The 25,500-nt window shown below is 48.0% G+C and overlaps 2 protein-coding genes across 3 annotated transcripts; one reads left to right on the forward strand and one right to left on the reverse strand.

Moving 5' to 3' along the window:
- Positions 1–2,086: 2,086 nt before the first annotated feature.
- On the forward strand, positions 2,087–3,081 carry LOC118087112 (heat shock protein Hsp-16.1/Hsp-16.11). Its single transcript, XM_035119449.2, has one exon. The coding sequence runs from the start codon at positions 2,185–2,187 to the stop codon at positions 2,806–2,808; it is 624 nt and encodes a 207-aa protein (XP_034975340.1). The 5' UTR covers positions 2,087–2,184; the 3' UTR covers positions 2,809–3,081.
- Positions 3,082–4,336: 1,255 nt separating this feature from the next.
- On the reverse strand, positions 4,337–25,434 carry FKBP8 (FKBP prolyl isomerase 8). 2 transcript variants are annotated; one of them, XM_035119447.2, is made up of 10 exons: positions 25,342–25,434; positions 22,689–22,763; positions 16,781–17,093; positions 15,666–15,835; positions 12,525–12,613; positions 11,658–11,875; positions 10,142–10,314; positions 9,557–9,634; positions 6,564–6,695; positions 4,337–5,568 (listed from the first exon to the last, which is right to left on the reverse strand). In XM_035119447.2, exons 3-10 carry the CDS (start codon positions 17,070–17,072, stop codon positions 5,482–5,484), a joined length of 1,239 nt encoding a protein of 412 aa, XP_034975338.1. In that variant the 5' UTR covers positions 17,073–17,093; positions 22,689–22,763; positions 25,342–25,434; the 3' UTR covers positions 4,337–5,481. The 2 variants fall into 2 exon arrangements, with proteins under 2 accessions (XP_034975338.1, XP_034975337.1); XM_035119446.2 differs by lacking the exon at positions 25,342–25,434 and adding an exon at positions 23,025–23,105.
- Between the last annotated feature and the right edge of the window lie 66 nt (positions 25,435–25,500).

The raw sequence follows: 25,500 nt of genomic DNA on the forward strand, positions 1-25,500 counted from the left end.
ACCTCGGGTTAAGTACACAACTGGTTCCGGAAGTCTGTACTTAAGCTGAAGTGTACTTAACCTGAAGCAAACCTTCCAACTGAAAGTAATGGAAAGTGGATTAATCCGCTCCAGACGGGTCTGCGGAGTACTTAAACTGAAAGCACTCAAACCGAAGCGTACTTAAACCGAGGCATGACTGTATTGTGATGGCGCCTGCGCAACATCAAGAGGCAGGGAGTGAAAAGATCCATTTCTTACAAATGTAGAATTTGGTACAGTGGTACCTCAGTTTACAACCACAATTGGTTCCGGAAGTCTGTACTTAAACTGAAGCGTACTTAACCTGAAGCGAACTTTCCCATTGAAAGTAATGGAAAGTTGATTAATCCGTTCCAGACGGGTCCGCGGTGTGACTGTATTATGCTTTTATGCAGAGGGCCTTCTCAGTGGTGGCGCCCTCCCCGTGGAACACCCTCCCATCAGATGTCAAGGAGATAAATAACAATTTGACTTTTAGAAGACATTTGAAGGCAGCCCTGTTGAGGGAAGTTTTTAATGTTTGATTATGTTTTTATACGTGTTGGAAGCCAAAATGGCTGGGGCAACCCAGTCCAATAATAAATAAATAAATAAAAATAATAAGTTATTACTGTTATTATTCTGAGGTGGTTCAGATGTTGGTTTGGGCCTGTCCGGACTGACTTGTGAGAGGTAGAAATTAAATATAAACCCACATCAACATTGCCCCTTAACAATTTGAAGTGTGTGCATTGCATTCCATTCCCCGGTTTTCACAGGCTTGAAATGTTTTAGGAGCGCCAACACTTGGGGGAATTTTGAGTGGTAGAAAAAAAATATCCTTGCTTCTTCATCTTTGTACCTTGGTCCTGGACTGGTGGCTGATGCAAGGAGTTGCAAGAAACTGATAATGCCTCACTCCACACCTTTCACCCAGATTGTGAGACTTGAAGCAGAAGGGGGTTGAGGCAGAAAGTGGATGTGCTTTTTAAAAAATATAAATTCCCTTCCTTAGCTCGCCTGTAACTTCCCTTTGCCTAGCAAAAGCAGGACTGTGCCATTTCTTCTGGAGACAGTAAAGGAGGAAGGGATGTGGGAATCTAGGTGAGAGAACTTAACTCAGTGCTGTTTCTCAGCCTGGCCCACCTCGCAGGGCTGGTAGCAAGAAAACGTGGTTGGCATCTGGGAGGGGGCTGTGCGTGATCCCTGCATTCCAGGGGGTTGGACTAGATGATCCGCAGGGTCCCTTCCCGCTCCACGATTCTGTGACAAAGACAGAGCTCAGGTTTGGAAAGCAGGTCTTGCCAACAGCATCCTTGTCGGCCCCGCAACCCAGTCGGGCACCCCCCTTCGCAAGAACAGGCAGCCTTTTCTTCTCAGATTACACGACCAAAAAAAGGGGGAGGGATTTCTCTACTAGAGTCTAGTGTCTTCCAGAAGGATCTGTTGATTTCCTGTTTTCCATGCAGCTGCTTTTGGGGGAGGGGGTGCTTCTGGCGCCCTTCCAACACCCCAGGGCACTTTTTTGCAGCATGGGGGAAGCCCAACTGAGCCCTGCACCTTCCTCTCTCTCTTCTCAATTCTATTTTATTAAATTTCAACATTTTTTGACATACACAGTCAAAACAGTTTCTCTTTATTTTTCTAACTTCCCACCCTGTTTCCCACTGAGTTGTTGCTTCTCCCCTTCTGCAGACCCTCTATAATATCCTATCAAACCACAACCGCAATATTATAATCCAATTCCTCCTGTTGCTCATTGTTCACCATACTAGAATATTTCTTTTTAAACGGTCCAAAAAAAGGGCATCCATTCTTCCATAAAACACTCATTCGATTCTGCTAATTTTTGCCAGTTCTGTGCCTTTCCTGGGGCTTCTCGGCACGACAGCGGCTAGCAAATCCTCTCTTGCAAACTGTGGCAATCGTTTCTGGATTGCTTCCAAGGCCTTCCCCTCTCAGCTGCGTCTCTCGACATCTCTGGAAGGGCCTCCTCGGTTCCAGGCCCGCCTGGAAAGGCCTCTTACAACACGTTGCGTCAGTCTCTGGGCTCGTGCCAAGGAGCTGGCCGGCAGATAAAAAGCCGGGGCGTGCTTGGAGTCAGCCAGACAGAAAGGAACCACAGCCGAAGGAGCTCCGCTTGCTAGAGCATCTCTTCCCTGGCTGTTTGGCTGCGGCACCGCCATGGCGAGCTATTCCCGCTACCTGCTCCGCATGCTGCCCCTGCGCCGCTGGCCGCTGCACGGCTTTGGGCCTGTCTGGCTCAGTGGGCCGCAACCAGCTGGCGGGGCCCTCTGGCCGGCAGTCGGGCAAAGCCTCGTCGACCGGGTCGCAGCCGATGTGGAGAGGCAGATTGTGGAAATGGAGACAATGAGCAGGGCCTTCTTCCAGGCCTCACCGCTGCAGAAGTTCCTGCGGGAAGCGCCGCCAGAGGAGAACGTGGCTCGGGACGGCGAGGCAGGCGGAAAGTTTCGCTTCTCGGTGGACGTGGCCGGCTTTGCGCCAGAGGACGTGGCTGTGCAGCTGGACGGCAGGAAGCTGATGGTGATCGCCAAGCGGCTGCGTGAGAGCACAAGCGAGGAGGGTGGCTGCGTGAGGGAACGCCATGAGTTGCACCGCGAGGCTATCCTCCCTGCCGACGTGGACCTCCAGGCCTTGACGTGCTCGCTGGCATCCGATGGGCGGCTGTGCATTGAGGCCCCCCGCCTGGCTGCGGCAAAAGCCATCCCCATCGACATGAAGGCGGCAGACCAGCAGGTTCCGGGAACCAGCACAGAGAAGGACCCGGAGAAGCCACAGGATGCTTGAAAAGTGTGGACGTTTTGGGCACTCAGCAGCTGCTGTGGGAATTAGTGCAACGTCTTAGTTCGGCTCCCCATTCAAAAGAGCGTCTGCCAGGATTCCAGCTGACCTTTCGACTGCCTTGACTAATATTTCCAATTTATTAATCACCTTCAAAAGCGATGTACGGTTCTTTTCCTTGCGTGCAATTAAAAATTGTCTTATTTCTCCACATTAATCGCCAAACTGATTTATGCTTCTGTTCTTCATCCACAATAAAAATTGTGCTTTATTTTTGCACGTTGGTTGTGTTTTTGCTTGCTTTCCTAGAATTGCAGAGTTGGAAGGGACCACGAGGGTCATCTAGTTCAACCCCCTGCAATGAATGAATATTTTGCCCAATGTGGGGCTCGAACCCATGACCCTGAGATTAAGTGTTCCCGTGCTCTACCAACAGAGCTATTCAGTGGGTCTGCTTTGAGCATGACTAATGTAGGAGGCACAACTCTTCCAATGGCGTGCTCCTCCCCCTCCGCTGGTACCCTGAAGGCAGGATTCAATTTGGCGGGATTTCAAGATGGAAACCCAAGTTATCGGTTTGCTGGGCGGCCAGGCAAATTTGGGGGTGCCCCCTGCAGCGGTTCAGTGGCCCTGCAGTTGCAGCCAGCCACAACCAAGCACATTTAGCTAACAAATTTCGTTTCGCAGTTGCATGAGACGGATTTACGGCCTTGTCGGTGATTTGTAACCATGCGTGGTTGAGCCTCCAGCCAATTTTTTAGGACAGAAGGGAACGATCTTATTTGTGGGTTTACTTGATCATCATAGTGGGAACCAGGATGCAAAACAGGCCTAGAGATAGCCATTAGATCATGGAGAACCTCCATCTTTAGCAGCAGTCTACCTACAAATGCCAGATTGCTGGAGGCAAACAGGAAGGAAGGCCTGGGGGCACCTGGGCAGCCCTAGTGGGAGGGTGAAAGCTGGAGTAAGTGGAACTCTGGGAGCCCCATAAAGGACTTTCTTTTCTTTTTTTAGATGGTTGCACTAATATACTGCATGCACTTAGGAATTGTTGGCAACAGATCTGAACAATGATGTGCACATGTTGCTTTAAAAATGTTTTTTTTTTTTAAAAAAAAAGAGCTTCTGAGCTGATTTACTGCAAAGAGCAGGAGCCCGGAGCAGTCTATCTGAACAGCTAGAACTCAGAATTTTCAAGCCACGGCAGCACCCTTAAACTGAACCAATTGAAAACACACCGGTGCTTGCCTGTTGGTGCCAGCAGTCTTTGTTACAGAGGCGACACACCCAGAAACAACATGTAGTTGAAACTACATTACCAGGGAAGGTTTCTGGGGGCCACACAGACAGTCCTCGAGGGCCACTTTCCTAGCAGGTTGTGCTTCCCCAGTTTTAATACACAGCAGCCCTCCTCCATCAGGCTCTCGCTGCCCTCCATATTTATTCTTCGCTAACCCAAAGCTTTTACATAATGCCCTCCCCTCAAAATAATAATAATAAAAAATTTTTAATGCATCAGAATCTTGTGGTCTGCTGCTGACAGATTTTCCTTTATTAGAGAATTTGTGGGGCAGTGGTGGTTTTCACAGTTTAAAATCTGACAGCGGTCAAAATAATGATAATAATTAATAAACGAGAGTGTCCTGCCTGGGCCGGGGGCGGGACATGTCCTGGGGAAGGCCAGACCAGTGGGTGCTGGGTTTGGGGGGGGGGGGACGACGACCCAAGAATGCCGTCATAAGGCTGGCGCCAGAAAGGCTCTGGTGTGGGGGCAAAGAAGAGTCCGGGGGGGGGGATTCAGAAGGGGGCCTCTGCCCCTTCGTTTGGCCTCCAGAGGGGGTGATTTGGGGAGGGGGGGAACACCCACCTGTCTTCATCTCCACTCTCTTCACCCCCCCTCAACCCGCTGCATGCCCCCCCCAAAAGTGTGCTGAGTTTCCAATAGAGGAAAGGGCGTGCTCACTTTTGTGCGTCGGAATCAGTACGGATCGAGCTCCTAGGGTTCCCTGCACAGCCCTAAACATTCCCCACAGTTCCTCGCGGCTGCCCACCTGACCCTGTCTCGCTGCGGAGGTCCATTTCCGTAATCCCGCCCTCCTCCGCAGAAACCCACCGGCTCCCCCTTTTCTGCATAGGACCCCCAAAGACCCCCTTGGCTGCACAAGCTCTGCCCGCCACGTGCCTTCCGACAGAAACAGCCGAAAGGGCGGAAGGGGCATTCGAAAAAGAAAAAGGATTGAGCAGAACTTCCAGTGAATTCCGTCCCCACCCCATCCCCACCGCAAAAAGAAGATACCCACAAGTCCGGGTCCCTTCGAGACCCTGCTAATTCCAGTCTCTGCAGTCAGAGCGATGGCGCGAAAAATCCCTCCCACCGCCCCATGGATCTCTCCAGTTCCCCTGCCAGCCCCGCCGCAAAGTGGTCTGCTGCATCTCACGACTAAGAGGAGGGTGTGCGCAGCCTCTGGGGAGGGGAGGATCTAAGCCCCCCCCCCCGCCCCAGCTGCTACCCTACAGGTCCAGAGCTGTGTATGCGTCTGTCGAGGGCCGGGTGGAAGGAGGAGAGCCGGAGTGGGGGTGGGTGGGTGTGTGCCGTGGTGGGGAGGAGGGATGGAGAAAAGAGGGGCTGGTCTTCCGCCGCTTGGGTTCCTTGCCGTCCCTTGTCAGCAGATGGCGCTAGTTCCTGGCTGCGATGACGACCGACAAGGCCACGCCCCCCAGCGCCACGGCTGTTGCGCCAAAGAGCCACTTCCACGGAATTGACTGGGAAAGAGAGATTGTAATTGTCATTACAATTATTCTTATTGCATTACAATTACAACGATCATTATTGTACAGTGGTGCCTCGCAAGACGAAAGTAATTTGTGCCGCGAGTCGCTTCGTCTAGCAATGATTCCCTCTTGCGAAGCGCGGGTTGCCGCGGCAAAAAAACAAAAAACAAATCGCCGAAAAACTTCGTCTTGCGAAGCGTGGCCATTGAAAACTTCGTCTTACGAGTCACCAGAAACTTCGCAAGACGCTTTCGTCTAGCGAGTTTTTCGTTGCGCGAGGCATTCGTCTTGCAAGGTACCACTGTATTAATACTGATCGTTATTGCTATTATTATTATTATTATTATTATTACTATCATCATTATATTCTATTATGTAAATATCATTTCAGTCAATGACTAGTAGAGATGTAAAAAGAAAAGCATACTATTAAACGGGAAGCTAAAAGCAATGTTTAAAATGAGAAGTGTAAAATAATTATATTAAAATGGTAAAAAAACAACAACAACCAACCAAGGTAAAGTGTTAGCAATTCTAAAATTAAGACAAGATCCAACGCCTTGCATTGCCGGAGTGTCACTTAGCTAAAGCACCCATGGCAGACGGACATCGCAGCTCTGCTTAAAAACATCCAAGGAAGGAGAGTTCGCAAGTTCCAGAGGGAGACCGCTCCGCTGTTGAACAGCTCTTGCCAACAGTTTTCTCCCTGACCAGAGGAGGAATGACCACTGGGAGGAGCAAAGAAACTCCCTGCTGCATCTACAGCGCCACAAGCGGGTGCCTTCCTCTGCCCTGCCTGCAAGAAAACATGTCTCTCCCGCCTGGGTCTCTGCCGTCCAGCAGCTTGACCTTTCCCCCCCAAAGGCCCACCCCTCCATTCTCTCCTGAGACAGACAGATGCCAGCCTGCACACACACACACACAGATTCCTGCATTTGCAGGGGGTTGGACTAGATGACCCACGGGCCCCTTCCGGCTTGACCTACCCGCGATGACTTGTCTTTGCACTTGGCGGTGGGGCCGCTGGGGTTGCCCAGCATCTTGCGGTACATCTCCGTCTCCACGCACTTCTGGTCGGCGTGCTTCTTTGCCAGCTTCGAGAGCTCTGTGTGAATGGTCTGGCGGGGGGCACAGGGAAAGAAGGAAGGTGTATTTTAGAGGAAGCAGGAGAGGGAGCCTTCCTGGCCAATATCTGGCTTATAGAAAAACTATACCACACTTTATTTATTTATTTTAAAAAGTTGAGCAGTTCAATTATGTTTTTGAAAAAAATAAATGACTAAAATATATAGACCAATCTACACCAAAAAAATCATTTGAAGAATACCAATAAAACATTGAAAACAAATTTTAAAAAGTAATGTGACCCGCCAAAAGCAGAAAATATTTATTATTATTAACAATGTTGGGGTTTTTCTGGGGGTACACAAAGGTATGCAATTCCAGCACCTTTTTTGTGTGTGTAGAAGAGAAGCATGGATTTTTATTTATTAAATTTGTATACCACCCTTTGTATACCACTACCCCAGGTAGTGTGGTTGCTGACCTTGAGCCAGACATCTTGGAGAGTGAAGTCAAATGGGCCTTAAAAAGCACTGCTAATAACAAGGCCAGTGGAAGTGATGATATTCCAGCTGAACTATTTAAAATTTTAAAAGATGGTGCTGTTAAGGTGCTACACCCAATATGCCAGCAAGTTTGGAAAACTCAGCAATGGCCAGAGGATTGGAGAAGATCAGTCTACATCCCAATTCCAAAGAAGGGCAGTGCCAAAGAATGCTCCAACTACCGCACAATTGCGCTCATTTCACACGCTAGCAAGGTTATGCTTAAAATTCTACAAGGCAGGCTTAGGCAGTATGTGGACCGAGAACTCCCAGAAGTGCAAGCTGGATTTCGAAAGGGCAGAGGAACCAGAGACCAAATAGCAAACATGCGCTGGATTATGGAGAAAGCTAGAGAGTTCCAGAAAAACGTCTACTTCTGCTTCATTGACTATGCAAAAGCCTTTGACTGTGTCGACCACAGCAAACTATGGCAAGTTCTTAAAGAAATGGGAGTGCCTGATCACCTCATCTGTCTCCTGAGAAATCTCTATGTGGGACAAGAAGCTACAGTTAGAACTGGATATGGAACAACTGATTGGTTCAAAATTGGGAAAGGAGTACAACAAGGTTGTATATTGTCTCCCTGCTTATTTAACTTATATGAAGAATTCATCATGCGAAAGGCTGGACTAGATGAATCCCAAGACGGAATTAAGATTGCTGGAAGAAATATCAACAACCTCAGATATGCAGATGACACAACCTTGATGGCAGAAAGCGAGGAGGAATTAAAGAACCTTTTAATGAGGGTGAAAGAGGAGAGCGCAAAATATGGTCTGAAGCTCAACATCAAAAAAACCAAGATCATGGCCACTGGTCCCATCACCTCATGGCAAATAGAAGGGGAAGAAATGGAGGCAGTGAGAGATTTTACTTTCTTGGGCTCCTTGATCATTGCAGATGGTGACAGCAGTCACGAAATTAAAAGACGCCTGCTTCTTGGGAGAAAAGCAATGAAAAACCTAGACAGCATCTTAAAAAGCAGAGACATCACCTTGCCGACAAAGGTCCGTATAGTTAAAGCTATGGTTTTCCCAGTAGTGATGTATGGAAGTGAGAGCTGGACCATAAAGAAGGCTGATTGCCGAAGAATTGATGCTTTTGAATTATGGTGCTGGAGAAGAGTCCCATGGACTGCAAGAAGATCAAACCTATCCATTCTGAAGGAAATCAGCCCTGAGTGCTCACTGGAAGGACAGATCGTGAAGCTGAGGCTCCAATACTTTGGCCACCTCATGAGAAGAGAAGAATCCTTGGAAAAGACCCTGATGTTGGGAAAGATTGAGGGCACTAGGAGAAGGGGACGACAGAGGACGAGATGGTTGGACAGTGTTCTCGAAGCTACCAACATGAGTTTGACCAAACTGCGGGAGGCAGTGCAAGACAGGAGTGCCTGGCGTGCTATGGTCCATGGAGTCATGAAGAGTCGGACACGACTAAACGACTAAACAACAACAACACCCTTCATCCGTAGATCTCAGGGCAATTCACAGCATTAAAATGCCATATAAAACCACAAAATGCATAATAAAAGAAAGAACAAGAAACGGGGGGAAAACCCCACTAACTCCCCTCCCACAAACATTTAAAAGGGTATAGGATGTTAATCAGCCCCAGGCCTGGTTGAAGAGGAACATTTTACTAGCCATGGATATATTTGGGTCTCCAGCTTTTTTCTTCTTCTTTTTTGACTACAAGTCCCATCATCCATAGCTACCAGGATCAGTGGTCAGGGATGATGGGCACTGTAGTCCAAAAACAGTTGGAAACCCTGCAAGAAATGATAAGAACACGATAGAACATAATAGAGCATCGCAAATGCCTGAGCCGCCACCATTGAAGGATTCTGCTGCAGATTGCTGGACTCAGACAGGACAGGTGAGTCCTAAAACTTGGGTTACACCTGTTGCTTCTATTATATATAAGAACTCACCTGCCCTTTGCTAGAGCAACTTCAGAGTTTCCTCACCTGACCCTACACCCCGGTTGGGCTTTGCCACGCTTCTTGGAGGCCCTCAACCCCACCATATCTGGCCCTCGGCTTAATTTAATGCAGGGCAACAGAGCGTTAGCAATGACCTAACGTGCTGGTGGGCTCTCTCCCTTGCTGGGCAGGGATCTGGGCAACCGGCTTCAGGCGCCGGGTTGGATTGGATGCCCTCAAAGGGTACCAGGATTCTATCCGCCATCTGAGCCAGAAGCAAGCCACATCTGGGGGCAGCGGCGACATACGCCTCTGGCTACAAGCCATTGACGATCGCCCGGTTCAAGATCCTGCAGTGGGTCAGATTCTGACTGATTTCCGCATTGCAGTGGGGTTGGGCTAGATGACCCTCTGGCCCTTTCCAGACCTACGATGCTCTGAGCCTTACCTTATTCGATGGCTCCAGCTTCAAGGCGGCTTTCAAGATGGGGATGGCCTCCCTGTATTCGCCTTGCTGAGCCAGGACCTAGGAGAGCATAGGCAAAACCCGTGTTTACAGTGGATCATTTTGCAGGTTTTCAAACTTTAGCGTTTCCTAATCCGCTATTTTCAAGGACGTGAGAAAAGCCAGCTGTTTTTGGACTACAATCCCCACCATCCCTGACCGCTGGGCCCTGCTAGCTATGAAAGATGAGAGTTGTAGTCCAAAAACAGCTGAAGAAAAAGGCCCCGGATGTTGCAGCCCCTTCCATGGCCGAGTGTGGGATTCGAAACCCAGGCTCCCAGGTCTCAGCCAAGCACTCTAACCACTGCACCACACTGCCAGCATCCACAGGGGTCATCCATGCACTTTCCAGAGACCTGGGTTCAAATCCAACCATGCCTATGAAAGTCCACCGGATGCCCCTGGAGCACTCCCTGCCTCTCGGCCACACCTAGGGCTGTTGCGAGGGTGAAAGGAGGAGGGGGGCACTTGCAGCCACCTGGACCCTCTACCCTTCCTCTTCTCCACCCCCTGAAAGACAACCCCTACCTTCCCCTTCCGAAAAAGGGCTTTGATGTTGTCCGGCTGCTGTTCCAGGACTTGGTTGCAGGATCGCAGGGCCGCATCGTAGTGGTCCAACTTGAGCTGAGAGGCGGCTAAATTGTTCAGGCACTTCATCTTGACGTCCACTAATCCCTCCTCCTCCTCCTGGGCAAAGTCCACTGCAGGGGGGCGGGGGGAAGAACGGGGTTACTAGAAAGGAGGCGGAGTTGCAGCTTGGACAGGGGTGCGGGTTCGAAATGGCAAAACAAGGGCTCTTCCTAGGAATGGAACCTCCAAAGAATCACAGAAGTGGAGAGCTGGAAGGGACCTTGAAGGTCACCCAGCCCAACCCCCTGCAAGGCAAGTGTCCCTGGCAGGTGGGCCTCCAACCTCTGCGGAAAAACCTCCAAAGAAGGAGAGACCACCACCTCTCAAGGGAGCACGTTCTGCCATTGAGCAACACTCCCCTGCTTCTGTCTTGCAAGGGAATGCAGACCCAACCTACATCTCCCCCTCCGCCGCCCCAGCTGTAAAAGTAAAAAATAAAACCCAACTCATCTAAAGTGTCTAGGAAGAGAGCAGAAGAAGATGGAATAAGTAGTGTAGGGTCTGCTGCCCCTGCTCACTTTGCACTGTCTCTATGTCTCTCCATTCCTTAATTTTTATTTTATTATTATTATTTATATGCAGCCCATCTGACTGGGTTTCTCCAGTCACTCAGGCGTCTTCCAACAAATTAAAACACAATCAAACATTAAAAACTTCCTGATACAGGGCCGCCTTCAGATGTCTAATAATAATAATAATAATAATAATAATAATAATAATAATAATAATTTATTATTTATACCATGCCCATCTGGCTGGGTTTCCCCAGCCACTCTGGGTGGCTTCCAACCGAATATTGAAACAGTACAGCATTAAACATTAAAAACTTCCCTAAACAGGGCCACCTTCAGTTGTCTTCTAAAAGTAAAATAGTTACTTATTGCCTTGACATCTGCTGGGAGGGCGTTCCACAGGACGGGTGCCACTACCGAGAAGGCCCTCTGTCTGGTTCCCTGTAACCTCACTTCTCACAATGAGGGAACCGCCAGAAGGCCCTCAGTGCTGGATCTCAGTGTCTGGGCTGAATGGTGGGGGTGGAGACGCTCCTAAAAGTTATCTCCTTGAGATCTGATGGGAGGGCGCTCCACAGGCCCTCGGAGCTGGACCTCTGTGTCTGGGCTAAATGATGCTCCCTGAGTGCACCCTGCCTCCACGCAAATCCAGGACTGTGACGAGTCACTACAAATCCTCCCATGAGTGCTGCGTGACGACAGCCTTGCGTTTTTATGTGTATAGGAAGATATCTTTTATCAAGTTGTTGTTGCTTTTGATCCTGAACTTTCAGGGTACAAGGCAGCTCAAGAAGTTAATAAACACTTTTGAAAACTGGGGCTCAAAGCTGCTAGTCCTATATTTAGCAAGAGTGCCTGTTAGCTCCACCCCACCCCGCATCCGCCATGGGGGAACCAGGCACCTTTTGAACTGGAGCCGATAATCTTCAGCGCAATGTCGTAGGAGTTGATAGCCAGGACGTAGTCCGCTCGCTGGTAGTGGAAGTTGCCACGCTCCCTCTTCCGGTTCGCCAGCTCAATCTTCTCCTTCCCACTTAGGAGTTCCAGGTCGGGGGCATCCTGGGCCGCTAGGAGCTCCACTTCAAGTTCCAGGGATGAGTCAGGGGGGATGTCTGGACTCCTGGTTGGAAAACCGGAGGAAAAAACACTCCGTTCATTAAAAAAAAGCATGGGCATTGCTCTACAGGATCAGAGCCAAATTCCACCCAGCCCAGGACCCTGACTCCGACAGAGGACAGCAAGACTGCAGGTGAGGCACCCCAAAGATCCTGAAGGAGCGTCTCCACCCCCATCATCCAGCCCAGACACTGAGGTCCAGCTCTGAGGGCCTTCTGGTGGTTCCCTAACTGTGAGAAGTGAGGCTACAGGGAATCAGGCAGAAGGCCTTCTTGGTGGTGGCACCCGCTCTGTGGTATGGCCTCCCTGCAGATGTCAAGGAGATAAACAGCTATCTGACTTTTAGACGAAATCTGAAGTTTTCAATGTTTGATGTTTTATTATGTTTCTGTATATGCTAGAAGCTACCCAGGGTGGCTGGGGCGACCCAATCAGATGGGAGGACTACAAATAATAAGATTATTATTCTTATCCGGTTTACACAGGACACTCATGACACTTGAATCCTACAGGGTCAGCCTAGGAAGGGGCGGAGTGGGAGTTTCTGGACAAGCAAAAGGATTTCTTTAGGCTTCAGCAGATCCTCTTTGAGGATTGAATCTCCCGTCAACCCCCTGGGGTGAAGGGATCCCTCGACCCTCTTCCTCACCTACCTCCCTTGCCGGCCGAAGCAGTACTTTGCGTCTGAAATGATGAGCGCCGTCTCTCCCATCTCCATTAGCTGTATGCAGAGGTCCAGGGCCTGCAGAGGGAGAAAAATGATTCCAGCAACTGTTGGGACGGAAGGAGAGCCCTCCCAGGCCAGAAGTAAGATTCCTGGGAGCTGGTACTCTGAGGGAAGAACATGGTCATTGCAGCTAGCAGGAAAAGGGGGCTCATCTAGTCCAACATCTGGTTCTCACTGTGGCCAAGAGAACAGCTCTGCACGGCAGCCTAAGGACAGGATCAGAGGGTGATAGCTAGAGATGTGAAGGCCCGGGAAAATTTGGAAAAAACCCCGGGTTTTTCCTGAAGCCTTTTTTTCTGAAAAATTGAAAAAATAGATTATGGAATGTTTTATTTTAACATTAATAAAATATTTTAAGATAAGGGGTTCAAATATTTTATAAATCATTTTTTTAAAATATGTGTGGTGTCAGATTATTCTAATTTCTGTGAGGACAAGCAAACTGAAGTCTCCAATGCAAGAACAAGATACACTTCTTCCTTTAGGAGGTGCTGTTGTCACCAGAAAAGAAAAAAGGTTTTAATTTTTGGTTTTGCATGCGTGTGGTATGCATTGGTTCTGTTCCTCTTCACTAGGCCTCAAAGCACTGGAAGAAAATATAGAGCAACAAAAAGGGCCTTAAAGTATATGTGCTGTCGTGGCAATCAGAGAAGTGTTATGAAAGAACAAAAGAAATGAAAATATTTTAAACATTAAATGCTGTAAAACAGTCTTTAAAAAGTGAAATAAACTAATTTAAGCATATAGTAGTAGCTAAAGTAGTTAACAGACCACACACATCAGTGTGAGGAAATACACAAGGTCTCATGGGCAAAACATGGGAGGTGGAGGAAGCATGTTGCATAGCAAACAGTGATGAATGACAAGTTAAATTTCAGTTCCCGTTTGGATACACTATATTTTTAATATGCTAGTTGTGATAATTTTATGCCCATTAAAATTGTCCATAGTTATATTTTGTTTCTAAAGCAGGGGTCCCCAGACTTACCGGGCTTCGGGCCGGTGCCCACCGCGCCGACCGCGCGGCGGGCCGGAGAGCAGGGGAGTGCGCGCGCAGCGGGCCGGAGGGCGGGGGAGTGCGTGCCCGTGCGCATGCGCACACGCACACGGTCGAAAAAAAATCGCTTGTGCGCATGCGTATGGGCCTCCCCCGACCCGGAAGTGCATCGGAAATGACCTCTTCTGGGTCAGGAGAGGCCCATACGCATGCGCACAAAGCATTTTCGGCGATTTTTTGCCGATTTTGAAGATCGCCGCCGCGCCGCGCGCCGTAAGAGCGGGCGGCGGCAGCGGGCGGCGGGGGTCGTCGCGGGCCGGATTGGGAGGCTAATTGGGCCGCATCCGACCCGGGGGGCGTAGTCTGGGGACCCCTGTTCTAAAGTAACAGAATTACTTTCAATCTGGAAAAAAAGAAGTGCTAATGTAGCGTTTTTTTCATTTTTTCTCAAAATTTCTGTTTTTTTCTTTTAAAAAACCAGGGGAAACCCAGGGGTTTTTCCGAGCTTCAAAATTTTCGGAAATTTTACATCTCTAGCGATAGCCCTCTCTGCCTGCCTCTCCCCAGGATCTGTCACCCGGAGGTAGACTTCACTCAGCTATCCTAAGAAGAGTTGTGAGAAGATCTTATAGCTGCACCAATACAAGATGGGGCACACCTGGTTTGTCAGTAAGTAGTACATGTGAAAAAGATCAAAGGGTCTAAGTAGACCCCTCGCATAACATGAGTCAACCCTGTGATGCAGCAGCAAAAAAGTCTAATGTTATTCTAGGCTGCATCCACAGAAGTCCAGTGTCAAGGTAAGTCACAATTCGGCTCTGTTCTGCCTTGGTCAGACCCCAAGTGTCCAGTGGTGTCCAGACCGCTCAGTGTCCAGTTCTCGGAGCCACAATTTAAGAATATTCAAATCAAATCAAATTTATCAATTCGATAAGGAGGATATTGAGATGCCTGAATATGTGCAGAGGAGGGCAAATGAGATGACCAAGGGTCTGTTAACCAAGCCTGATGAGGAACGGTGGACGGAGCTGGGTATGTTTAGCCTGGAGAATAATAGAATCATAGAGTTGGAAGAGACCACAAGGGCCATCCAGTCCAACCCCCTGCCGAGCAGGAAACACCATCAAAGCATTCTTGACATATGGATATTTATCTCAGCAGCTGGGAAACAATCGGTTGAAAGTGGAAAACATCTATGTGACTGTAAGGGGAAGATCTGGATTATTATGAACTTGGAGGACGATTTGAACTTTAGAAAAAAGACGGCAGTGGACGGTTGCGAGGAATCCCCAATTTCTTGAAGCATGGGAACCCAAATAAAAAATTCTTTAGACGATTTGGCATAACATTCGGTTTGATTGATATATATATGTGTATAATTTGAAATAATGAATGTGATATAATTGGTTTTAAATGGAAAATTAATAAAAATATATTTTTTATAAAAAAAACAAAACAAAACAAAACAAAGCATTCTTGACATATGCCTGTCAAGCCTCTGCTTAAAGACCTCCAAAGAAGGAGACTCCACCACACTCCTTGGTAGAAAATTCCACTGCCGAACAGCTCTTACTGTCAGGAAGTTCTTCCTAATGTTTAGGTGGAATCTTCTTTCTTGTAGTTTGAATCCATTGCTCCGTGTCCGCTTCTCTGGAGCAGCAGAAAACAACCTTTCTCCCTCCTCTATAGGACATCCTTTTATACGGTATATTTGAACATGGCTATCATATCACCCCTTAACCTTCTCTTCTCCAGGCTAAACATACCCAGCTCCCTAAGCCGTTCCTCATAAGGCATCGTTTCCAGGCCTTTGACCATTTTGGTTGCCCTCTTCTGGGCACGTTCCAGCTTGTCAGTATCCTTCTTGAAGAGGAGATATGAGAGATCTTCCAACATCTCAAGGGCTGTCACACGGAGGAGGGAGTTTTCTCCTGCTCTGGAACCAAACTGGATCAAGCCGCGACCAACCAGGTGCAGTTCCGCCACAACTGGCATTCAGAAGTGTTTTTCCGGCCTCCAAGCATTGTTTTGGTTCTTCTCCTGCTCCGCCCAAAAGAGAGTTTTACGCACCTGCATGACATCGCAGTCCCCCAGCGTGAAGGTGAGGCTGGGGCTCTCCTCGACCACCGTGCCGCCCTGCAGCATGGTCTTAAGGCGGACGGTGACATCCTGGCTCTTAACCGGCCGGGTCTCTGGTCCCTGACCTGCGACGATGACTTTCTTTTTCAGCAAACCGCTCCCTGCGGGGAGGAACCGAGAGAAACATGAAGGAGAGCAGAAAGAAGTTTGTATCCACTTTAATTAATTGGGATTATATTTGGTGTTCCTCATTGGGACAGCAACAAGGCGTTGGGTTTATGAATGAGGGAAAATGGCAATTGATGGGACCTTCTGTGTATATTTTTTGCAGATATATAACGAATGTGAAACAGATAGATACCGGAAATTGTGGTGTTTTTTTATCTGAGAAGCAAGTTTTGCTCTTCCTGATTTTTTTCAACAACTTTATGGAAGATTTTTAACATGAAGCCATAAAATCCAAATTCATTTATAATAAAAAAATCAATATATTAAGAGAGAAGCATAATAATGAAAAATGAAATAAAATACCTATGACCCTTACAAAAGAGAGGAAAAAGAGCAGAGGAAAAGTAACTAAAAAGACCCTTTATCACACTTCTGTCTTATATATTGTGTCATTTATCCAGACATATAAAGGCAGAGTGGGGGATTTTTGGGTTGTTCCTGTTTATATTTTTCTTATATATTTTGTGTTTTATCTTGTGAATCGTCCTGACACCTGCATGCTTCGCAATTAATTTTGACATGGGGGGGAACAACGAGGAAAAAGTAGAAGCGAAAGCAAAAGTGGGAGGATCACGGAATCATAGAATTTTAGAGTCGGAAGGGACCCTGAGGGTCATCTAGCCCAACCCCTTGCAATGCAGGAATCACAGCATCTGACTCAGAAGCAAGAGCCCTGAGCAGGGTTGGAGAGCTCAGAAACAGACCTACAGGAAGGCCCACGCGAGACTCTTTGCACCCCACAACCTGCAGAGCAGGAAGGAAGCAGAAGGGAGAAATAGAGGCGGGCCTGAGGGGAAGCCAATCCCAGCTGCACCGACAGAACTTCTGCCTGCTACAGCTTTTGCTGAAGGCGCCGTCCAAAGGCAGGGTGCCCTCACCTAACACATCCACCCACTCTGGGGTCTCCTCCGTGTCTTCTGGACCAGGGTGCTGCGAGGCGGCCGTCCCTCGGCCGTCGTTTCCGGGCACGTCCTCCAGCGGAGGGAGGCCGCTCAGGTCCTCGTCTCGCCCTTCCTCTTCCTCCTCGTCGTTATCCAGGACTTCGAAATCCTCCCCGCTGTCCAGCGTAGAGGTGTTGGATTTTGCCAGCTCGGGAGAGGTCAGGTCCACCAGGCTGGCCCCCGCCCAGTCCGGAGAAATGTCGTCCAGACCTTCTCCCCCGGAAGCCATGGCGGCGGCGGATCAGGGCAGCTGGAAAATGAAAAGGGGGAAGGAAGAAGAACATACGTTTAAAGAAGATTGGAAAATGTTTACTGAATATATGGAGGAAAATTGGGTTTATTTGAAATCGTGGGCAGCCTTAAGATAAACTCAACACTGTAAATAAGTTTTGATGGATGTAATAATGGAATACTGAATGGTTTAGCTACAGGTAGGTAGCCGTGTTGGCCTGACGTAGTCAAAACAAAATAAAAAAAATTCCTTCCAGCAGCACCTTGGAGACCAACTAAGTTTGTCATTGGTATGAGCTTCCGTGTGCATGCACATTTCTTCAGATACCAATAGTTTAGTTTATATAAAATATGCAGGTATTTTATATTGTGCAAAAAGAATCATGGAAAGAGAGGAAGGGAAGTCACTGGTATTTTAAGGATGGTTAAGTGAATATTCTATAATGTAAAACAGAAATTTTATTAAAATTATTTTTAAAAAATAAAATAAAAAAGGGAGAGGGAATCAAGGGAAGGGAATGGAGTGACACCCCTAAGAAGAAAGGTTGGGGCACTTGGGTCTCTTATTTTGGGGGGTATGGCATTAACTTACTTACTTACTTAATTTGTATGCCACCCTATACCCGTAGGTCTCAACCCACCTTTCTACCTGTATCCCTCCAAGGATCATAAAGGTAAAACGTAAAGGGACCCCTGACCATTAGGTCCAATTGTGACCGACTCTGGGGTTGCGCGCTCATCTCGCATTATTGGCCGAGGGAGCCGGCGTACAGCTTCCAGGTCATGTGGCCAGCATGACAAAGCCGCTTCTGGCAAACCAGAGCAGCACATGGAAACGCCGTTTACCTTCCCGCTGTAGTGGTTCCTATTTATCTACTTGCATTTTGACGTGCTTTCGAACTGCTAGGTTCGCATAGAATCACAGAAACTGAAGAGCCGGAAGGGGGTCCCCGAGGGTCATCCAGTCCAACCCCCTCCAATACGGGAATCACAACTAAAGCATCCAGGGCAGATGGCCACCCAACCTCTGCTTGAAAACCTCCAAGGAAGGAGAGTCCACCGCATCTTCATGTCGAACAGCTCTTACCCTTAGAAAGTTCTTTCTGATATTTAGAAAGATCTACATTGGCTCCCAGTACGTTTCCGAACACACTTCAAAGTGTTGGTGCTGACCTTTAAAGCCCTAAATGGCCTCGGTCCAGTATACCTGAAGGAGCGTCTCCACCCCCATCGTTCTGCCCGGACACTGAGGTCCAGCACCGAGGGCCTACTGGCAGTTCCCTCGTTGTGAGAAGCCAAGTTGCAGGGAACCAGGCAGAGGGCCTTCTCGGTAGTGGCGCCCGCCCTGTGGAACGCCCTCCCATCAGATGTCAAAGAGAAAAACAGCTACCAGATTTTTAGAAGACATCTGAAGGCAGCCCTATTTAGGGAGGCTTTTAATGTTTAATAGATTATTTTATTTCATTTTTCTGTTGGAAGCCGCCCAGAGTGGCTGGGGAAACCCAGCCAGGTGGGCAGGGTATAAATAATTTATTGTTGTTGTTGTTGTTGGAATCTCTTTTCTTGCAGCTTGAAGCCACGGGTTCAAGTCCTGCCCTCGCAAAACAGGAGAAAACAATCTTGTTCCCTCTTCCATGTGACAGCCCTAGAGACACTGGAAGATGGCCATCCCCTGCGTTGCAGGGGGGTTGGATTAGATGACCCTTGGGGGACCTTTGCAACTCTACAATTCTATGATCTTATAACCTCTCAGTCTCCTTTTTTCCATGCCAAACACCCCGTTCCTAATAAGGTTCTGTTTCCATCTCAGCCATCCTCCTCTGTGCAAGGAGCTCAATGTGGCATTCGGTACTTGGCTATCCCAATTCTTAATTTGAAGCCCCAACAACAACAACAACCTTGAAAGGTAGGTCTGCCGGAGAGAGGAGACTGGCCCCTAAGCTCACACTTCATGTCTCAGCAGCGATTCGAACCCGGTTCTAGCCCACATCAAAAGGCAGCCATGATAACTGGGGACTTCCAAGCTTACAATTCAGCTCCTATTTTGACATTTATTGATTTTTAAAGGAGAAAAGGTGTGTGCCAAAAGCCTTATTCTGTCATCCCAGACCGCCTCCCAGCTGTTGAGGAGGAGACTGGTGCGAATCTCCCCTTTGCCCTTAACAGAACCCCAAGCATGCGTATTGGAGAAATCACAAGCCCCCAAGGTTTGGGTGGGGGGCGGAAATGACCCTACAGACATGTCAAGACACCTCCAGGGTCTTAGCCACCCTGTGACCCAGCGAGATTGCAAACGCTGGTAACTTTTTTAAAAAAATCCGTCGAGATTTTAATCCTACCCCTTTCTGCCAGAAAGTTCAAGAGATGGGTGGGGAGGGAGGGAGGGAGGGAGGATCATAGTATCATAAAATCTGTAGAGTTGGAAAGGACCCCAAGGGTCATCTAGTCCAACCCCAGGCGATGCAGGTAGATTTTCCCCAATGTGGGGCTTAAACCCACAACCCTGAGATTAAGGGTCTCGTGCTCTGTTGACTGAGCTATCCAGAGTCCCCCTATTATTATTTTTTAATGTAGTGAACCGCCCTGAGATCTACTGATTGAAGGGCAGTATGCAAATGTAAAATTTATTTGTTTTTATTTATTTACTAAATCTGCATGCCGTCTTATACCCATGGTCTTAGGGCAGCTCACAACATAAAATTGCAACATAAAAACACAAAATATGTTACAAAAACAAGAAAAAACCATTAATCCTTGCACTCCCCAACCTCATTCCAATAATACAGCATCAGAATCATCATAGTTTTCATTCTTGCGCCGATCCCTGCGAGGTAGGTTAGGCCACAAGAGAGAAACCCACCAGGGCGAAGCTCCCCTAAGCCAGTTTGAGGACCAAGCAGAGGGTTTGCAGGCAGACAGCTGCCAATTTTTTACTGCAGGTTCATCACAGAACTGTGGGGCTAGAAGGGACCCCAAGGGTCATGTAGCCCAAACCCCAGCAACGCGGGGATCAATCACAGCCAATACAGTGGTACCTCGGGTTACAAACGCTTCAGGTTACAAACGCTTCAGGTTACAAACGCTTCAGGTTACAGACTACGCTAACCCAGAAATAGTACCTCGGGTTGAGAACTTTGCTTCAGGGTGAGAACAGAAATCATCGCGCTCCGGCGGCGCAGCAGCAGCAGGAGGCCCCATTAGCTAAAGTGGTGCTTCAGGTTAAGAACAGTTTCAGGTTAAGAACAGACGTCCAGAATGAATTAAGTTCTTAACCAGAGGTCCCACTGTATGTTACTTGCCTCTCTGCAGGGTCAGAAAACATAATTGGTTGTCCCCAACTGAGTTTTTCAGGAGTAGACCCCTTGGAAATTAACGGACCTGCGCTAGCAATGCCCATGGATCTCAATAAGGGATCTGCTCAGAATATGACCTACATTGGAAATGTCCTTTTTGAAAACAATGATGACAAGCTATATTCAATGTTAGTCATAGCAATCGCCGTAAACCCATTGCAGCTACTGGGTATGACTAACCTAGATCAATAGGCTTGAATGGCTCCCCTTAGCTGGAGACATATAACATAGCGCTATATTCACTTTTCTATGATTTCCTCTCTCTCTGTGTGTGTGAATTTGGAAATTAATTGTTTCCTGCAGAAAAGTAATAATATTAATACTAACACCAAGAAGCGTACGTAGCAGATAGTGTGCCGGACTGGGGCCTAGGTTCAAATCCCCCAACTTGGCCATGAAGCTCAGTGGGTGACCTGGGGGTGGGGGGGGGGGCAGACACTGTCTCTCAAGCCAACCTACTTTGTAGGCCTGTTGTGTTGATGAAATGAGGAGCAGGAGGACAACATACAATACCTTGAGCTCCTCAGAGAAACAAATAAATCAATAACAAACAAATCAATCAATCAATCCCACTTTCCCATAACAATAACAACAATAAATAATAAGTAAATTTGCTTTTTCATAGGCTTTGTTGCCGGAGGAAGGTTTTTCATGGACAAAACTCCCCAAGTCTTCAGAAATTCACATGCCTTCCTAATAATAATAATAATAGTAATAATTTCATTATTTGTACCCCGCCAATTTGACTAAGTTGCCCCGGGCACTCTGGGTGGCTTCCAACATATGCAAAAACATAATAAAACAAATCTAGATGTCTTCTAAATCTAAGTAATGATGATACATAATAAATTTGTTTGTTCATCGGTTCTGTTCCCAGAGGGGCCTATTTTGGTGGCTAAGGCTCCCTGCACCTTCAGAAATTCACATGCCTTCTACACGCACAAGCACCCACCCTCTCCCCAGCAGACAAGACCCCACTTGCACCCCAGGCTGACCCCGTTTCTCAGGCTCCACCAGGACAGGGAAGGGAGCAAACCACTCACGGTCAGCAGATTCGCAGCACAAACAACAGGAAGCCAGTCTGCGCAACATGTTATTAACCTGCGGAACTCCCCGAGGGAAGGGCTCGGTTGCGAAACGCCTGCGTCACATGCAAAAGGTTGGTGGTTCAGTCCCAAATGGGATCCCCAGGAAGATCTGGGAATGTGCCCAGCCAGAAGCCCCGGAGAGCAATACTGAGCTCGAAGGACACGGTGTTAAGGCAGCTTTCTACATTCCTTTGCTAAAAGATTTTTTTAAAAGATAAAGCCTGCCACCTTCAAGCAAGTCTGCCTGCAATTTTGCCTCTTGCAGAAGGAATGCTCGCAGCTCAAGAGATGGTATGGAACAATATCAGAGTAATCTTAGGGTCGTGGGTTCGAGACCCATCTTGACCCTAGCAATCCCTTCCAACTCTATGTGCATGCAAGGGGAAAAGCAAGAAGCCAGGGTGGGTTCAAATCTCGCCTCTGCTGCGACCTGAACTCCCTAAGCAGATATCCTTAGCCAATATGCCCTCTGTTTCTTTCCGAGCCTAACCCCTGGCACCCCTCCCTGGGCCCCCACCTGCTGCAACACTTCACAGGGTTGTTGTCATTATTTGTGCTCTGATCTGACCATTTGGACAAATAAAATAAAATATTAGCAACAACAACCACAATTCCATTGTAGCATGCCATCTCAGGATTATAATAAAAATTAAAGCATTCTGATACAGGCAGGCATGAAAGGACAGCAAAGCTCAGACCCAGAAGCCCGATCCAAAACCAGGTTCTACTCCAACATATCCAAGCAGGCTGGCATGCAAGCAAAAATGGCTGCAACCCAGGACACATTTTCTTGCCTCTCCTCAAGCCACACACAGAGAGGAGGCAAGGGCTGGCGAGGCCGGGGTAAATGAAATTAGTAATAATAATAATAATGTGTATTTCTAGGCCACAAAAGTGAGTCAAGGGCACACACGCAACGCACGAAATCTTGAGGACTAGGAAGCTTATCACAGCAACATGGGGAAACGGAGAGAAGATTTGTGTTGGATTTCAAAGCAGGGTTACGTGATGTGGCCTAGCCTCTGAAACGCCACCCCCCCCCCACATGGGCCCAGGCTCCCCTTGGCCGGGCTCCAAGGTTTAGGCCTTAATCCCCAGACGCTTCCTCCAATCCCACCCCCACCCTGCCTAAAACTTGGCAGCCAGGCCAGAGGAGCAAATGGCAAATCTTACCGCTACGGGCTTCCCAAGAGCTGCGTGGAGTTCGAGCCCTCGAGTCCCGGATTCGAAAGGCGCCACATGCACGACCTGCAAAACAAGATAAAATTTTATTGGGGGGGGGGGACGAGAGAGGAAGGCAGCTAAAGCAGAAAGGATTGCAAACACACACAAGCACACCCTCCCCCCCCCAGCTTGCCAAGTCCAGGCAACTTCCCTCTCTGGACCACCACCCCTTTGCCCATTGCATGGATACAATCTCTGCCTTCCCCACTGTTAAGAACTCCCCCCACATTCCTGTCCTTCCCTCTTCTTCCCCCCCCCCAAATGTATTGCTTACAAGGCACTCACCTGGTCCAGGAATGATTCCTCTCCCACCAACCCCCACCTCAATTCCCCCACCACTGGCTCAGCTGACAACAGGAAGTCAACGCTACTGGCTGATGGGGCTGCCAGTCAAAGCCTGCCTCCGCCCTCTTAAAGGGAAAGGGAGGGAAAATGTTTCCCCTGTGCAGATTTGATTTATTTTGCTTCCTAAAATCCGTAAGGGCATATTAAGAATAAGATCTGTCCCAACATTTAGCTATTAAAATAGGACACTGTTCATTATTCTTCTCTCCCCGTTAAACGTGTGTTATAGATATACAGCCTAGCAACTCATAGGAATGTTTAATAATCTAATAGGAGTATTGAGGTGTTTATCAGGGGGTGAGGAAACTGAGGTCCTCCAGATTCATGGAAATGTCATCAGAGGGCACCCTAAGAGTCATCTAGTCCAGCCCCTGCAATGCCATGTCTTTGCCATCACCAATGATGTGGGTGCAGAATCCAGCAACAATGAGGATGGCCAGAGAGAGAGAGAGAGAGAGAGAGAGAGAGAGAGAGAGAGACGGAACCTCCCCATACAGAGGAAGTCTATCTCTGACTACCGGATGTGGGATAAACAGCAGGCAGGTACTTGTCCCAGGTACAGGAGCTTACTGAAAACATTTAGCTGGCTCAAACCAGATTATAACCGAGGACATTCTTGTTTTAGATCCCCTCCACACACAACAGAAGCTCCACATCCAGCTGCAGTCTACCTGCCTGCAATGTAAACCCCAGGAGGCAACTCTCTCAACTTCCCACGCCTTGTGGAAAAATGGATGGGCAAGAGAATTAATTTCCGGTGTCCTTAAAAGCAGAGTGCAGACTCGCCTGGATTGCCTAACACAAGAGTCAGGTTATGCATTAACCATACAGCCAAGTATTTGTCCCTCAGCCTTGCAAAATTAGCACACGTGGGCAAGTTCTGTCCCACACACCCCTCCACCTTTGATTTCTCAAAAATCAAAGATCCTAGGAGATGAAAAATTGCACCAGCTGGCATTTAATTGCATTAAGTGTGCAATAAATCAGCTTTTGCCAAGTATTGCACTCACAGAACGACAGCAGGTGCAGGTGAGCTCGGATGTGGCCAAGTTTGCAGATGAAACTAAATTGTTAGGGGTTGCAATGCAAATGTAAAGGGATGCATGTTGGAGCAAAAAAAAAAATTAATTTTACATATATGCTCCTTGGGTTTGAACTGGCAATAACTGACCAGGAATGTAACGCTGGGTTCATAGTAGTTCACTCAAATGAAGATGTTAAACCCAGTATGTGGCAGCCATGAAAGATGCAAATTCCATGCTAGGGATCATTAGGAAATAAATTGAGAATAAACCTGTTGTTCTACAAATCTATGTTGCAGCCACATTTGAAATGCTGTGTGCTGTACTGGCCGCCTCACCTCAAAAAGGATATTATACAGCTGGAAACGATTCAGTGCTGCAAGATTCAGGACAGATAAAAGGAAGGACTTCTTCACAAACACACACTGCAAAATTAAACTGGATTTATCTGCAAATCTAATCTGCACATGTCTTCTCAGAAGTAACAACTCCCATGGTGGTTTTGGGGGTGCTGTTTGTATTAACTACTTTTATAACTTGCTTCAATCACATTTTGGGTTGGCTTCCAAGAGGACTCTGCTCAAGGCAGCGTGAAACAGGCAGTAGAAGGAAAACTGCACCCCCAAAACACATTTCAGGTCAAGCACCACTGCCAGGTAGGCTAAACCAACCTTTGCCTACCTTGTAGTCTATCAAGATCTACACTCTACACCTTCCCAGAAACCCTGGTGGGCCAACATATGCCTACCTTACTGCCTCCGGAGTAACACACTCTACATGTGGCCAGAAAACCCAGGCTGGAAGTTGTGACCATCTTGTTTAAGGCGAAATGAAACCTCTGCACACGCCCAGAAACCCAACTGGGAGCAGATTGTAACTAACCAGTTGTCCAGGGATGCACTCTGCACATACCAAGAAACCCTGGGGGCCAGCATATTCCCATTTTGCTGTGTAGGGAGAAATGCACTCTGCACATGCTCAGAAACTCGGAGAAGGGTGTCAAGCTTTACCTAATTCGTTTTCCATGTTGTTAATATGTGTTGGAAGCGGCCCAGAGTGGCTGGGGCAATCCAGCCAGATGGGCAGGATGTAAATGTTCATTTTTAATTTATTTACCGGTAGTATTAGTAAGAGATAAACTCTGCACATGCCCAGAACCCCGGGGTTCTCCCCCTCCCTTAAATTATAATTTATTACATTTACTTCATTATATATCATAAATCAATAGTGCCTACTTTGCTGTCTGTGGAGGTGCACTCTGCACATGCTCAGGGGCACCCGCTTGGCGTCTCCTTCGCGCTCCTAGCGAGACGCTTGGGGGCGTGGCCTGGGGCGGGGAAGGGGGCGTGGCCAGAGGAGTTCCCCAATCGAGACAGAGGACGAGTCGAGCTGGG

This window comes from Zootoca vivipara, chromosome 6, assembly GCF_963506605.1.
Source record: "Zootoca vivipara chromosome 6, rZooViv1.1, whole genome shotgun sequence".
Lineage (NCBI taxonomy): Eukaryota > Metazoa > Chordata > Lepidosauria > Squamata > Lacertidae > Zootoca > Zootoca vivipara.